Genomic DNA, 14,826 nt, shown 5'->3' with positions numbered 1-14,826 from the left:
GCCATCTTCATTCATTCATTTTCTACCGCTTTTTCCTCATGAGGGTCGCGGGGGTTGCTGGAGCCTATCCCAGCTGTCTTCGGGCGAGAGGCGGCGTACACCCTGGACTGGTGGCCAGCCAATCACAGGGCACATATAGACAAACAACCATTCACACTCACATTCATACCTATGGACAATTTGGAGTGGCTAATTAACCTAGCATGTTTTTGGAATGTGGGAGGAAACCGGAGTGGAATTGAACCCTGGTCTCCTAGCTGTGAGGTCTGCGCGCTGTGAGGTCTGCGCGCTAACCACTAGATCGCCGTGCCGCCACTATGCCATCTTGTATACTCATTAATGTCTACATCAGGACGTCGCCTACAGCCACAGCAGCAAATTTGAGATGCCCGAGGGTGGAATTGAACCCTGGTCTCCTAGCTGTGAGGTCTGCGCGCTAACCACTAGACCGCCGTGCCGCCACTACGCCATCTTGTATACTCATTAATGTCTACATCAGGACGTCGCCTACAGCCACAGAAGCAAATTTGAGATGCCTGAGGGTGGAATTGAACCCTGGTCTCCTAGCTGTGAGGTCTGCACGCTAACCACTAGACCGCTGTGCCGCCACTACGCCATCTTGTATACTCATTAATGTCTACATCAGGACGTCGCCTACAGCCACATCAGCTAATTTGAGACCCACAACTGCAATTTTTTGGCCCATTTAAAGATTTGAAGTGACAAACACAACACAAAAATAAAAAGTAGAAGAAGAGTCAAACCAGGTGGAGTCGATGCTTACAGGTACCTGACTGGAGAGGCTGAAGTTGGTGGCGGGGCTTCGCTTCTTCCCGGCGGCGGCGCCCACGCCGCTGTTGGCGCTGCTGGCCGAGTTCTTCCGTTTCCTCCTCTTGGTGGTGGTCTGTCGGGCGGGCTCAGCTTTGGCGCGACCAGCAAAGACAAACAGAGGCCATGCCAGAGAACATAATGCATACTGACGGATACAAGAGACGGGGCGGGGGCCAACGGCGGGGGCCAACAGCGGGGCACATGGCGTGCGGACGGTGTTCATGCGTGTACGTGCGCTATATGCTGTACACCAGGGGTGTCCACGCTTTGGAAAAATGATAAATCAAAGGATGTGTTTCTTTGTTAAAAAATGAGCTGTCGCTTCAAATGGCCCCCGGGCCGCACTGTGGACCCCCCTGCTGTGCGCGCCTGCAGTGAAGACAGTGATCCATGCGTGGTACCAACATCTCCCATGCACTACTAGCGGATTATCTCCATGCTTTGCACCAAGCCGTGAATGAACGCTCAGCATTGCAACAAAGCAACATTTGTTGTGCTGATGTCACAGCCATGTGCTTTTTGTGTTAGAATCCCGAGTGTTCATGCATGGCAGCATTGTTGCTCCAACGTGCAGGAGTCATGTCAGGCACCTTATCTTGCTTCATGTATAGTTCAGCATCCAAACACATTCCCCATCTGACGGAGAAAAGATACCTTTTTTGTGATTGCTGGGGAATATTTCCGTTTTGAAGTTCTGTGGGTGTCCAGCTGAAACGGGAGAATTAGCGTTTTTTTTTAATATACATAATGCAAGGTTTATATTGATCATAAAACATGAAAGACAATGCAGAAATGTGCTATAGACATGCACCACACTTAGGACAGGGGTAGCCAACTGGTGGCCAGCAGGCCAAAACCGGCCCATGACGGTTTTTGGTCCGAAAGTGTGGTAAACATTTTTGAGCAGATTCCTAAAAACACCCAAAGCAGTTCTGTCACATATAAAACCCTAGCATGGTCCTGCCATATAGAGGATCTTTGACCAGCCGTTGGGGCACCAAGTCCATAGAAGCAGAACGATCCGGTCATTTAGAGGATCTTTGACTCGCAGTTTTGGCGTAAGTTATGAAAAACACAACGCTCATGTCATATATATTTCATGTAATAGCGTTAAAAAAATAGCGCTCCTGTCCTATAGAGGATCTTTGACTAGCGTTTTTGCGGTGGGTCCTGAAAAACAACAGAACTCTCTGCTCATATAGAGGATCTTTGACTCACATTTTTGCAGTAAGTTATCATAAACACAACGCTCATGTCATATATATTTCATGTAATAGCGTTCAAAAATTAGCGCTCCTGTCCTATAGAAGATCTTTGACTAGCGTTTTTGCGGTAGGTCCTGAAAAACAACAACTCTCTGGTCATATAGAGGATCTTTGACTAGCGTTTTTGTGGTGGTCTTGCAAAACAACATAACTCTCTGGTAATATAGAGGATCTTTGAATAGCGTTTTTGCGGTAGGTCCTGAAAAACATCAGAACTCTCTGCTCATATAGAGGATCTTTGACTAGCGTTTTTGCGGTAGGTCCTGCAAAACAACAGAACTCTCTGGTAATATAGAGGATCTTTGACTAGCGTTTTTGTGGTAGGTCCTGAAAAAAAACACAACTCTCTGCTCATATAGAGAATCTTTGAATTAGCTTTTTGTAGTAATCAACAGAACACCCTGTCCTGTCTCATACAGGATCTTTGACTTGCACTTTTACAGGAAGACCTTAAGAAGAGAATGCTCTTGTCCCATAGAGGATCTTTGACTCGTGTTTTTGCGGTAGGTCCAGAAAAACAACAGAACTCTCTGCTCATATAGAGGATCTTTGAATTAGCGTTTTGTAGTAATTAACAGAACACCCTGTCCTGTCTCATAAAGGATCTTTGACGACAATGTTTGCAGTTGGTTCTTACAAATAGAAGAACACTCCTGTAATGTAGAGGATCTTTGACTAGATTTTGTAGTAGATCCTTGTAATCAACAGTACTGTCTCATACAGGATCTTTGACTTGCACTTTACAGGAAGACCTTAAGAAGAGAATGCTCCTGTCCCATAGAGGATCTTTGACTAGTGTTTTTGTGGTAGGTCCTGAAAAACAACAGAACTCTCTTCTCATATAGAGGATCTTTGAATTAGCGTTTTGTAATAATCAACAGAAGACCCTGTCTTATAAAGGATCTTTGACAACCATGTTTGCAGTTGGTTCTTATAAACAGAAGAACGCTCCTGTAATATAGAGGATCTTTGACTAGATTTTGTAGTAGATCCTTGTAATCAACAATACTGTCTCATACAGGATCTTTGACTTGCACTTTTACAGCAAGACCTTAAGAGAATGCTCTTGTCCCACAGAGGATCTTTGACTGGTGTTTTTGCGGTAGGTCCTGCAAAACAACAAAACTATCTGCTCATATAGAGGATCTTTGACTAGCGTTCTTACGGTATGTCCTGCAAAACAACTGAACTCTCTGCTCATATCGAGGATCTTTGAATTAGCGTTTTACAGGAAGACCTTAAGAAGAGAATGCTCTTGTCCCATAAAGGATCTTTGACTAGGGTTTTTGAACTTGAAAGATGGCCACCGTTTGACCCTGGAACAGATCATTTGCATTGCTTCCTATGAAATGGTTGCTTCCCAGTGTACAGGAAGGTCATGGCGTTCCCAAATGGATGTTGTTCAGTGATAAAATCCATATTCCCGGTGTATTTTGTCTCCCAGCGAGGAAAGATGTGTGCCTTCTGTCCCACAATGCAACAATGTAAAGCCACAAACAAAACAACGCCATTTTTTCCCTTCTTATCAGCATCTTTCCTCTTTGGATTCCTGACTTTGACAGATGTGCGCTCAAAGACTATTGTCACACTTTTGTGTTATCCTGACGCTTTCCTCCGGTCGGTGACGCACTGGAATGGCTTCCATCCCCCTCACACCCCCCCCCCTCCTCCTCGCATAAAAGACTTATCAGTGCCTGAATGTGGCGGCGGCTTCCTTCCTGGCGGGATGGCAAGGACCTGCTTCCAGGTTGGAGAAGAATGGCAGGAAAAAAGCTGCCATGTCAACGTGAGGCCAGTTGGCATAAAAAAATATGATGGTGTAGTTCATGTTTAAACCTTGTTGGAATCGATCCCACAGGGTTCCATGTTTTGATTCTACGTCCGCTGTGGACAACGGTCCACACTGGGGAGCTGGATCTCCTCGTCTGATTCTCCTCATCTGATCACACCCTGCACGCTTAATTAAAGTCACACAGGCCTGAAGTCTCAAAGTCCTTTTTTTTTTTTTTAGAATAAAATCTCGTCGCGCCTCGCTAAGCAACGCTGTAAATTGCAGCTCCTACAACGTGCAACCCCACACAAAAAAAAAGGAACCTGGGTTTACATCCCGGCAGCTTAAGGCCTTTAGGTGTGAGAAAGCGCCTTTGGAACATCAATCACGGCACGACGCCGCTCCTCGGAGAGGTCCGTTAAGACCGGTGAGATCCGAGAGGCGGCCTTGAATGCTGATTCATTTCACACACCTGACGGGTAAAAGCATTCTTTAAAGGATTACGACACATAAAGGCAAAGTGATGCAATAAAGACACGGACCCACATTGGGAAAAAAAACAACATATAAAGTCAGCCATGACGGAAAGTTGATTTTTTTTTGGGAAGTATTTGTATCTATTTTAACAAATAGGGAAACATATCTTTATTTACCGATCTCTTTCATTTATTATTTTTTTTATGACTTTTTTTCAAATTTTTGTCCAATATCTAATATCCATTATTATTATTATTACCATTATGATGACACTGATGATGATAATGGTGAATATTTATTATGAAGTATTTTTAAATTCATTATATATTATTATAAATGTTATGTGTTATTATCAGCATTTATTTTTCTTCCCTTAACGTTTAACATTTTGAAAGTGTTATCGGGTATTGTTTATGAATAAAATCTAAAATCTATTATTGCCATTATTAATTATTATTATTAATTATGAAGTATTATTATCATTATTTATTTATTTTCTTTCCCTGGCACTTAAAAGTTGTGTTATGTATCCTTCTGGATTTTTTTTTTAAAATAAATAACATTTTTAGTATTATTATATTATGATTTTTTTCGATTTGTTATTAAGCATTGTCATTTGTTAATTTTTTTACTTGGCACAATTCTGTGAAACTTATATTTTATTTATGTTATGAATAAAATAAATTGATATAAATAAAATGTATTGGTAATAATTAAAAAGTAGAATTAGCTTTTTTTGCCATTTAAACATTGAATCTATTATATATTTTTATATTATATATTTTTTATTTTATTCATTATAAATATTTTCATAATTATTACTCAAAATTTTGTCTGGGGTATTTTTTAATGAATTCAATTTATTGTTAATAATATCAATACATTTTTTAAAAATTGTTATTCATTATTAAGTGCGATGATCATCCTTAAAAATTGTGTTATGCATTCTTGGATATATATATATTTACATTATTATGATGAATATTGTCTCTCCAGTCATCCTTTTGCCATAGCGTGGAGTATTTCTGTCGGTAGAAGAAGTAATGACCTCGAATGACCTCTAATGCTGGAGAGCAGCTGACCTCAAAGGTCAGCGCTAGATCTTCTTCAGGCACAATAACGTATTTGTAGTTTTAGCTGTGAGTCGGACAGAGACCCGCCAGATCCAGCAGATGGCGCTGTGGTGAAACAAAAACCTTTAAACGCGAATTACAGATTGGAGGATGGTTTAGCCTTGGTGGACGTTTGTGTTCGACTCCAAGCAAAATGATTCATTTTGTAGGAACGGTGGAGCGAAAGAGAGAGAGCGAGGGTCGTTACCTGGCGGCGCGACCATTCTCTGCCACTTTTGGAACAGGCACGTCTTGAGACAGTCCCGCGGGCTGAGGTTGTACGTCTTGTGTCTGGACATCAGCTCCTGCATGGGCTCCAGGATGACACACAACTGTCCAAAAAAGAAAGAAAGACGCCATCAATTAAAAGATAAGCTGTTAGCCTCCCATGCAAATGAGCGGTGTTTATTTCAGAGCCAGCGCTCCCCATTAAAAGAAATCCATAAAACTGCGGGGTTTGCTGCTCAATTAAAGTGTTAATTGTGCAGTAAATCAGGCGTTTATGATGGTTTATGAAATCGTTTTGAAGGAGCGGCTTCATCGTCAGAGCAACCCCGAGTCTGTTAAAAGCACGCGGTTAAACGACACCAGGACCGCTTCCGTTTTCTTGGCGGCCATGGATGATGCTGTCGCCTAGCAACATAAGCGCACAGAGTGTACTATGCTAAAAGACCCCCGGACCAAATTGGATGTTTGAACCAACAGGCTGGCCTCCGATCACCCGGGTCTCGACGCTCGGCCTGAAACGGGCCGCTTATTTTTCAGACTGAAGAGAAGGAAGCAGAACATGCTGATCACAGAGAGAGTGGCAAAACACAGACAGCGTTATGTTGGAGTCGCACGTGAAACTGGGTCGGGTGGGGTGGGGGGGGTCACTGAGCCTGGAAAACGTCAGGGCTTTTTCCAGAGCGACGCTAATGTGGTTTTAATACGAGGAAGGGGTGTGTTGCACCCTGGCGGGCCGTGATAACAGCAGAGGGGAAGCCAGCATTTGGACAAAGTCCGGCAGGATGGGGAAGGTTGACCACACAGGAACGCTAACACGGACATGACCTCCAAAACATTCCCCACTTAGAACCGATGTTGGAAAGCAGGTTGGAGCAATATGACTCAGTTGGCACTAATAATAATACAATATATGTTGTTTTTTACCTTATTAGAGCCCTCTAGACATGAAATAACACCCCTACAGTCACATTTATATTCCTATAATCCAATATAGTAGACATTATAAGACAATATAAGACATAGAATCACACGTTAGCATCGGGAGAGTACTTCCTTCAGTACCTATTGTCTCATCAATGTAACATTACTGACCCCTAGTGACTGGTGTATAATACTACATATCATTAACGTCTTTGAATGCGTCATCTGAATGTATTACACTTCATGTAGCCATTTTTATGCTTGAAAATGCATAATCTAGGCCTAGAATACAAATATTTTGATTAAATAATCACATGTTTTGATAAATAGGCTGTATTCAACCACAAATTAGCAATAATTTGTATATTTTTGAAAAAAAAACATGATAGTGATGATGGATTACTGCACTGTTTAGTTTTTCTGCTAGCCAGCGCATCAACAATATTTTTATATATATTTTTAATTTTTTTTATATTATTTATATGATATTATAATAAATTTATATGTATATAAATATATAATAAATAGTTCAATGCTCATTTTGTTGCATATTTTAGCTCTGTGACGCCATAAGAAAATTTACAGTTTAGTTTTTGTTATTGCACAACAGGAAGTCCATCCTGTTCATTTCAGCTGCTTTTAAAATGATACTGGATCCTATCAGAGAACTTTTGTAACTTTGAATAAAATACTAAATACACGGTAAATATGCATTTTTCTCCTGTTGGCCGACATGCTCAAATTCACGCTCAGAGCAGCACAGAGACACCCCCCCTCAATTGTTTGACCGTGGGGTAGGTCTTTAGCTCCACGGAAAAAAACAAAAATATTCAAGATGCCTTAAAGTGGTGACGGTGATATCAGATTGGTATAAAAATGTAATTAAATAACAAACCTCCTCCTAAAACGTCAGTGCCGAATCATATAGAAAAAGAGTAAAACATCGTAAAACATGTACACAAATCTGAAAAGTTGCAAATGCAGGATGGCGCCCCTTTAAATCCCCGAAAAGCCGACTTGTTTGGGCAATAAAAACCCTGTTTAACCTCCATTAATCTGCTGTTGTGTGCAAACAGTAAACAAGATCTTATCCGTCGTTTAAGTCTGCGAAATAAAGACACAAAAAGCGTGTGAATCTTTTGGCGTAATTACCTGAAATGTACCTGAAATCTGTCTCTGCTCTATCAGTTCCATTGCAGATGCTTTCTGCATTGAGAGTCATTGTTAGAGAAAAACAAAACAAAACAAAAAAAAAAAAAACAGGCACCGGCGCACTCGCACCCCTCGAACCCACCCAATTCCTCCATCCCCCACCCCTTTGTGTCTTTCAATTCCGTTATTATAAGCAGCAGAGGTGCCCTTATCCCCTTCACCCCCCCCCCCCCCCCACAACCCTCCACATCCACCCTCCACCCCTTCCTCCCCAAATCGCGTGCCATTTCGCAATTATGAGTCTCAACAGGGAGCGTTCATTAATGTTATGCTAATTTTCTGCATCCAATTAATTCCTCTGCCTGCTTGGCGCTCGCTCGCGCTCCTTCTCCCCCGTTTGGAAAATACGAGGTGTCAGTCAAGTGTGGCGTACAGCAAAAAAAAAAAAAAAAAAAACCTCCACAAACACAACCTTGCACTTCCTCTTTGTGGAAATCACATGGCTACGTTGCATTGGATAAACAAGCTAGGTGCCATGATGGGCTCTTTTTATGCTTAACTCAAAGCATAGACCAGAAATAGCAAAGCTTCAGCTCAGTCACCAACCCCACAATTGTATTGTTTGGCTTTTTATTTGGCTTTTTTATGGTTACTGGTGAAAAGGAAAAGTGTGCCGATAACCATAGAGCTACCACATGTCACCTGACATTAGTATATGTGAGAAGAGCTGCTGCTTATATCGCCCTTGGTTGATACTGATAATGGACTGTATCGGTATTGGTTGATATCCGTGTTGGTTGATATCAGCATTAGTTGATATTTACATTCGACAATATCGTGTCAGCTGGTTGATATCGATGTTGGACAATATCAGCATCAGTTTATGTTGATGTTGGACAAAAACGGTATCAGTTCCTATCAATGCTGGACAATATCAGCACTGGTTGATATCAATGTGATATTGGTCGATATCAGTGTGGGAAAATATTGACAGTGATATTGCCATTGATTCATAGCGATGTTGGCATCAGTTGATATCAATGTTGGACAATATCGGGATCACTTTATGTTGATGTTGGACAAAACTGGTATCAAATCCTATCAAAGCTGGACAATATCAGCATTGGCTGATATCAATGCGATATTGGTTGATACCGGTGTTGGAAAATATTGGCAGTAATATTTTTTTGTTTCATAGCAATCTGATTCATAGCAATGTTGGCATTGGTTGATATCAATGTTGGAAATATCAGTATCGGTTGATATCAATGTTGGACAACATCAGCTTCGGTTGATATCAATGTTGGACAACATCAGCTTCGGTTGATATCAATGTTGGACAATATCAGTATCAGTTGATATCAATGTGGGACAATATCAGCATCGGTTGATATCAATGTTGGACAATATCAGCTTTGGTTGATATCAATGTTGGACAATATCAACATCGGTTGATATCAATGTTGGACAATATCAACATCGGTTGATATCAATGTTGGACAATATCAACATCCGTTGATATCAATGTTGGACAATATCAGCATTGGTTGATATCAATGTTGGACAATATCATCATCAGTTGATATCAATGTGGGACAATATCAGCATCGGTTGATATCAATGTTGGACAATATCAGCATCGGTTGATATCAATGTTGGACAATATCAGCATCGGTTGATATCAATGTTGGACAATATCAGCATCGGTTGATATCAAGTTGTACAATATTGCTTTCAATGTTGGACAATATTTCCATTGAGTGGTATCAATGTTTGACGATATCGTCTTTGGTTGATATTGATGTGATATTGGTTGATGTCAACATTGGAAAATAATGGCAGTAATATTGTCATTGGGTCATAGCGATGTTGGCATCGGTTGATATCAATGTTAGGAGTACATCAGCATCAGTTGATATCAATGTCGGACAATATCAGAATCAGTCGATATAGATGTTGGACAATATTAGCTTCGGTTGATATCAATGTTGGACAATATTTCCATTGGGTGGTATCAATCTTTGCCAATATCATCATTGGTTGATATCAATGTGATATTGGTTGGTATCAACGTTTGTAAATAATGGCAGTAATATTGGCATTGGCTCAGAGCGATGTTGTACAATATTGGCATTGGCATGAGTTGGCAAAGTTTACATGGGTTGGCATCAAGTCTGTTTACATGATTTCCTGTGGTAAGGGAACACAGTATTCCACTTTTGGTCTGAAGCAGCATCTCTATGGAAAAAACCCTTAGAACTTCCCTGTGTACTACATTTAAAGTCCAAACTGGTCCTTGCAGAGTTAACACAGAAATACAGTGCACACACACACACACACACACACACACACACACACACACACACACTTACCCTGAGGTAGTTGAGGGTGAAGTTGGTCAAACCCATGCGCGTGATGTTTTTGGACAGTTGTTCCAGCACCTGAGGGTCTTGTGCCTGCAGTCAAAATGGAAGGGCAAAAAAAAAAAAGCACAGCACAGAAAGTTGAAAGGCTACCATAGAGTACATCTACGTGGCAAGAAGCAGAATGCAGCAAATCCAAAGCAATTATCTGCAGCCAATTAGCCTAATTGGAGATCACGCCGCATATACAGTTGGTCATAAACGCAAACACTTAACACCGCCGTCGTATCAGTGCTAAGTTAAGTTGATTCCATGGAAGTATTTAACCTTTGCTGTCGTCAGAATCATCAAGCATTCATTTATTCTACTACCTTATCTTGATTTGACCAATTTGTGAGCATATAGATGAATTCATTACATTTTGGGAAAAACAAAACAATAAAGTGCACTGAGCTAACTGCTAAACATGAGTAGTGCAGTTCTCTGCTGAAATGCTAGGTGGCAGTGTTCTACAGATGAGTACATCATGGGGGCCATTTGTGGCCCGCAGATGATTTTTTTACTTAATATGGTCCAAAAATGCAATTAAACAGAAAAAAAGCTATTTTATGAGAATAATGTCAAAATATTAGAAGAATAAAGCTATAATAAGAAATTAAAGTGGTAATCTTAGGTGGAAAAAAAGTCCTTATTTTGCAAGAATAAAGTCGTAATAGGAGGAGATCATTCATTCATTTTCTACCGCTTTTTCTCACGAGGGTCGCGGGGGCTGCTGGAGCCTATCCCAGCTGTCTTGGGGCGAGAGGCGGGGTACACCCTGGACTGGTGGCCAGCCAATCACAGGGCACATATAGACAAACAACCATTCACACTCACATTCATACCTATGGACAATTTGGAGTCGCTAATTAACCTAGCATGTTTTTGGAATGTGGGAGGAAACCGGAGTACCCAGAGAAAACCCACGCATGCACGGGGAGAACATGCAAACTCCACACAGAGATGGCCGAGGGTGGAATTGAACCCTGGTCTCCTAGCTGTGAGGTCTGAGCGCTAACCACTCGACTACCGTGCCGCTGAGAAAAAAAAATAATTATATCATGAAAACTAGGATAAATAAAAACAGTTCAACTATTCCAAGAATAAAGTAAAAATATTTTCAAAATAATATAAGTCAAAATATTACACAAAAAGAGATTATTTTAAAAAGTTTTCATGTTATTATATGTCATTTATTGTAAAATATTCTCATTCTTTAGCATTTAGAAATGACGTTTTGACCAGGTACTGTGTTTAAATGTTATGTTGCTATGGTAACAGTACTAACATACATACATAGGATGCTGTCTCCCCTCTTATACTGTACTTACATACTCTCCCTTAGTTAAAAGTGTTATTAAAACATGTTATTATTGTGTCTTTAATTTGCTGCATTGCCTAAAAAAATAGTGTAATTCCTCCATCCGTGAATTTCAGTTCATATAGCGGACGGTTCTGTCAACATTTGGATATAAAAGGAAACTTCCCTCTAAGTCGTGTCCTTTGCTCCTACTTTTTCCCCTATGTGTGTGTGTGTGCTTTCATTAGAAGGCGCAGCCATCCAAAAGAGTGAACGCACGGTGCAGAGCTGGCCACCTCTCCAGGAATTAGTGCGACTACACCCAGAGGAGCCAATTTACTGCTGGCTAAAATTCCTATGAAGATTTGGCCAAAAAAAAAAAAAAAAAAAGAGAACTTCTTCTTACATGAAATAAACAAATAGAGTCGGTAACGGCGTCAGACTCACGTGCATGGCCAGGATGCTGCGTGGGATGAGCTCCCGGTACTGCCGTATGGTAAAGTGCCACGTCTTGATCCTCATCAGGTCGTCAAAGGCGAACTCCAGGATCAAGCGACCCTCCGTGCAAACCTGACGGCGACATCATCGCTGGTCGTTACTTACGATCTCATTATGAGCACAAAAACATCTCTTTTGGTGCATTTTAGTCACAATTTTGATGGCTGTGGACTCGACTTATCATCAGACCCGACTTGCACTTTGACATCGGCGACTTGGCTCAGACTTTATTCCGATGATTTGATAATACTTGACATTTTCAGGGAATGTGTTGAGTTAAACGTGTCCCCATTTAAAGTCATCAGGTGATGTTATGTCATTTCCAGTTTCCAATCAGATTTAAGATCAGTTTGACATCCTGACAATCCTGAATGCTGTCAGCACTGCTTTTATTTTATTATATTATATAAAAAAAATAAAAAAATAAAAATAAATAAAAAATAATTAAAAAATATATATATATTTATATTATTATATATTATTTTTTGGATGGATGGATGGAAAATAAATACAACCATTCTAAATGCATTCATTGTATTTTTTACATTTAAAAGAATGTTACATTTAGGGATATCTGATAATTATGAGTGGGGCCATTTTGATGCTTTTTTATTTTCTAAAAAGGCTTTAAAAAGATGTTTGATATGTATTTATAGACAAAACTTTGTGTTGAAGTGACAAAACATATTATTATTTATTTATTTATTATTATTTATTTTTTGGGATCAAAAAGATTTGCTGTGGCGAGCCCGTAATCAGGGAAAAGCAGACAGAAACAAACAAAGATTATTATTATTATTATTATTATTAATACCTATTATTACACCTTTTTCTCTTTTTTTTTACAGTGTTGCTGCTACTGCTGTTGCTTTTTTATGCCGCGGGCCAATAAAAAACAAGCTGCCGGGCGGCAAATGCACCTGGTCTGTAGTTTGGACACCCCTGGTGTATCAATTAGCATTAGCAAAGCATAGCATAGCAACAATTTGCTATTGACAGGTAGTCAAGGGAACAGCCGCTGCTAGATGCAAAATAGACAAGGGACAAGAGAAGTCTCCATATATGCAAGGGGAGGGACAGAGACAATGAAGGGCAGACTCGCATGCCTAGACACCCGTTTTAATCAGGTGATAAGCATGTGGAGGACATGTTTTGGAGACAGGGGGCCTTGAGGAGATAATCATAGCAAGCCGTTATGACATGAACGTGCATCTTAACAGAAATATGTAGTCTGTTCATGCAGAATTATAACTAATATCAGTCAAATCAAATGGAATAATGGCCCATATTATCCTGACACCCCCAAATAACAGGGATCTACGGCATGGCGTGACACCAAAATGTCATTTTGAGTGGATCTACTCAACGATAGTTGACAAAGATTACAGCTATTTTGCATTCCTCACTTGGAGCACCAGGCTGTGTGGGCCTCCTCTCCGCCAGCAGCCCGCTCCTTGGAAAATGTGAAAATAAGTGTAATCCTGGGAGGCTGTTTTGATGCCAGAGACAAAAGAACTTCAGGTCAGGCAGAGTTGCCAATTAGGCTCAGGGAGGGAGAGCGAGAGAGAGAGAGAGAGAGAGAGAGAGAGAGAGAGAGAGCGGGCGGGCAAGCGAGACACAAACGATGAAGGAAAAGAACATTTTCTGGCCTCTTTAGCTGAAGCCAGCGCTCGCCGGGGCGCTCGCTCGCGCTTCTCCCGCACTGCGTTGCCGTGACAACCAGCGAGAGGGAGCCAGAGCGAGGGGAGTGTGGGGCGGGAGGGGTAAAAAAAAAAAAAAAAAAAAAAAAAAATCAGCTGATTAGTTGGCATGGCAACGGCAAAGATGTAATCCCAGCAGACACACTCTAATCAATGCCCCCAGCGCAGATGGCCTCCTGAGGATCAACAAGAAAGACGCTGGCGGCCATATTGCACCCCACCTACACGCACCACCCACACCACCACCCCCGGTCATGTACTACTGGTGGAAATGTAAAAATATCACAAATACAGGAGAGTTTTTTTTTTTAATCCCCTAACAACGCTGCTTGTGTGTTGGCTACCAAATCTTATTTTTTATTATTTAGATTTTTAAAATGGCTTTAGAGTATTTCTTTTAAAATGCATTTTTTTTGGAACTGTAGTTATATAAGGTATTTATCGGGAAGCGAATGAGTGACACATGCAGACAAACACGTCGGCCAAAGGGCTTGTCTGAGCTCGCTGTGTGTGTGTGTGTGTGTGTGTGTGTGCGTGTGTGTGCATGTGTGTGCATGTGCGCGCGGATTAAACGAAAGCAACATTTGGAAATAATCCTCCTCTGTGTTTAATGCTCAATGTGAACGCTCTTTTTTTTTGGAGGAGAAAAAAAAAGTAGTCTAAATCCTGCTGAGCTTTGTCCAACAGATGACCCCCCCCCCCCACGTTAGGGATGTGGGGACGTGGGTGGGAGGGGGGTCTTATAATATCAGCTAACTAATATTCTTGGCATAAAAATGGGTTTATCTGCTGATAATGATATCGGCATGTGATGGAGTGGTATCAATTGATATCGATGTCCGTATGAAGCGTTGCACAGGATTGGCTACCAGAAATATTGAGGCCAATATCGAAGAAAATCAGGTTGGAGGCTTCCAACTGCAGCAATGAAGTCTTTTCACAACTTTTATTAATACCTGTGCAGGTTTATAGCAGATTTTAATCCAGTATTAGCCCACCGTAATCCCTTGCCATGTTCAACTTCACATTTTGCAGGTTCACTTGATCATGGTTTTTCGAAAAATATATTCATTAATAAATGCTATTGTTTCATGATTGAAAACAAATCATGCAAAAAAGATGATTAAGCAAATTGTATATATTCTTTCCGTGAATAAAATGTATTTCAA

The 14,826-nt window shown here is 40.7% G+C and overlaps 1 protein-coding gene across 6 annotated transcripts in view; it reads right to left on the bottom strand.

Moving 5' to 3' along the window:
• Positions 1–14,826, bottom strand: part of ldb2a (LIM domain binding 2a) — a 68,350-nt gene that overhangs the window by 6,311 nt on the left and 47,213 nt on the right. The window contains exons 5-9 of one of the 6 annotated variants that reach the window (XM_058049547.2): positions 11,907–12,029; positions 10,130–10,213; positions 5,665–5,788; positions 1,486–1,539; positions 785–921 (exon numbers count right to left, since the gene is read on the bottom strand). In XM_058049547.2, the coding sequence (XP_057905530.1) occupies positions 785–921; positions 1,486–1,539; positions 5,665–5,788; positions 10,130–10,213; positions 11,907–12,029 (522 nt within the window). Of the gene's footprint in view, positions 1–784; positions 935–1,485; positions 1,540–5,664; positions 5,789–10,129; positions 10,214–11,906; positions 12,030–14,826 lie in introns of all 6 variants that reach the window. The other 5 variants (XM_058049555.2, XM_058049527.2, XM_058049538.2 and 2 more) reach the window with 5 other exon arrangements.

This window comes from Doryrhamphus excisus, linkage group LG23 (genome assembly GCF_037039965.1).
Source record: "Doryrhamphus excisus strain RoL-2023G ecotype Guam linkage group LG23, RoL_Dexc_Guam_v1.1, whole genome shotgun sequence".
In the NCBI taxonomy this organism is placed as follows: domain Eukaryota; kingdom Metazoa; phylum Chordata; class Actinopteri; order Syngnathiformes; family Syngnathidae; genus Doryrhamphus; species Doryrhamphus excisus.
This window is presented reverse-complemented; position numbering and strand designations above follow the sequence as displayed.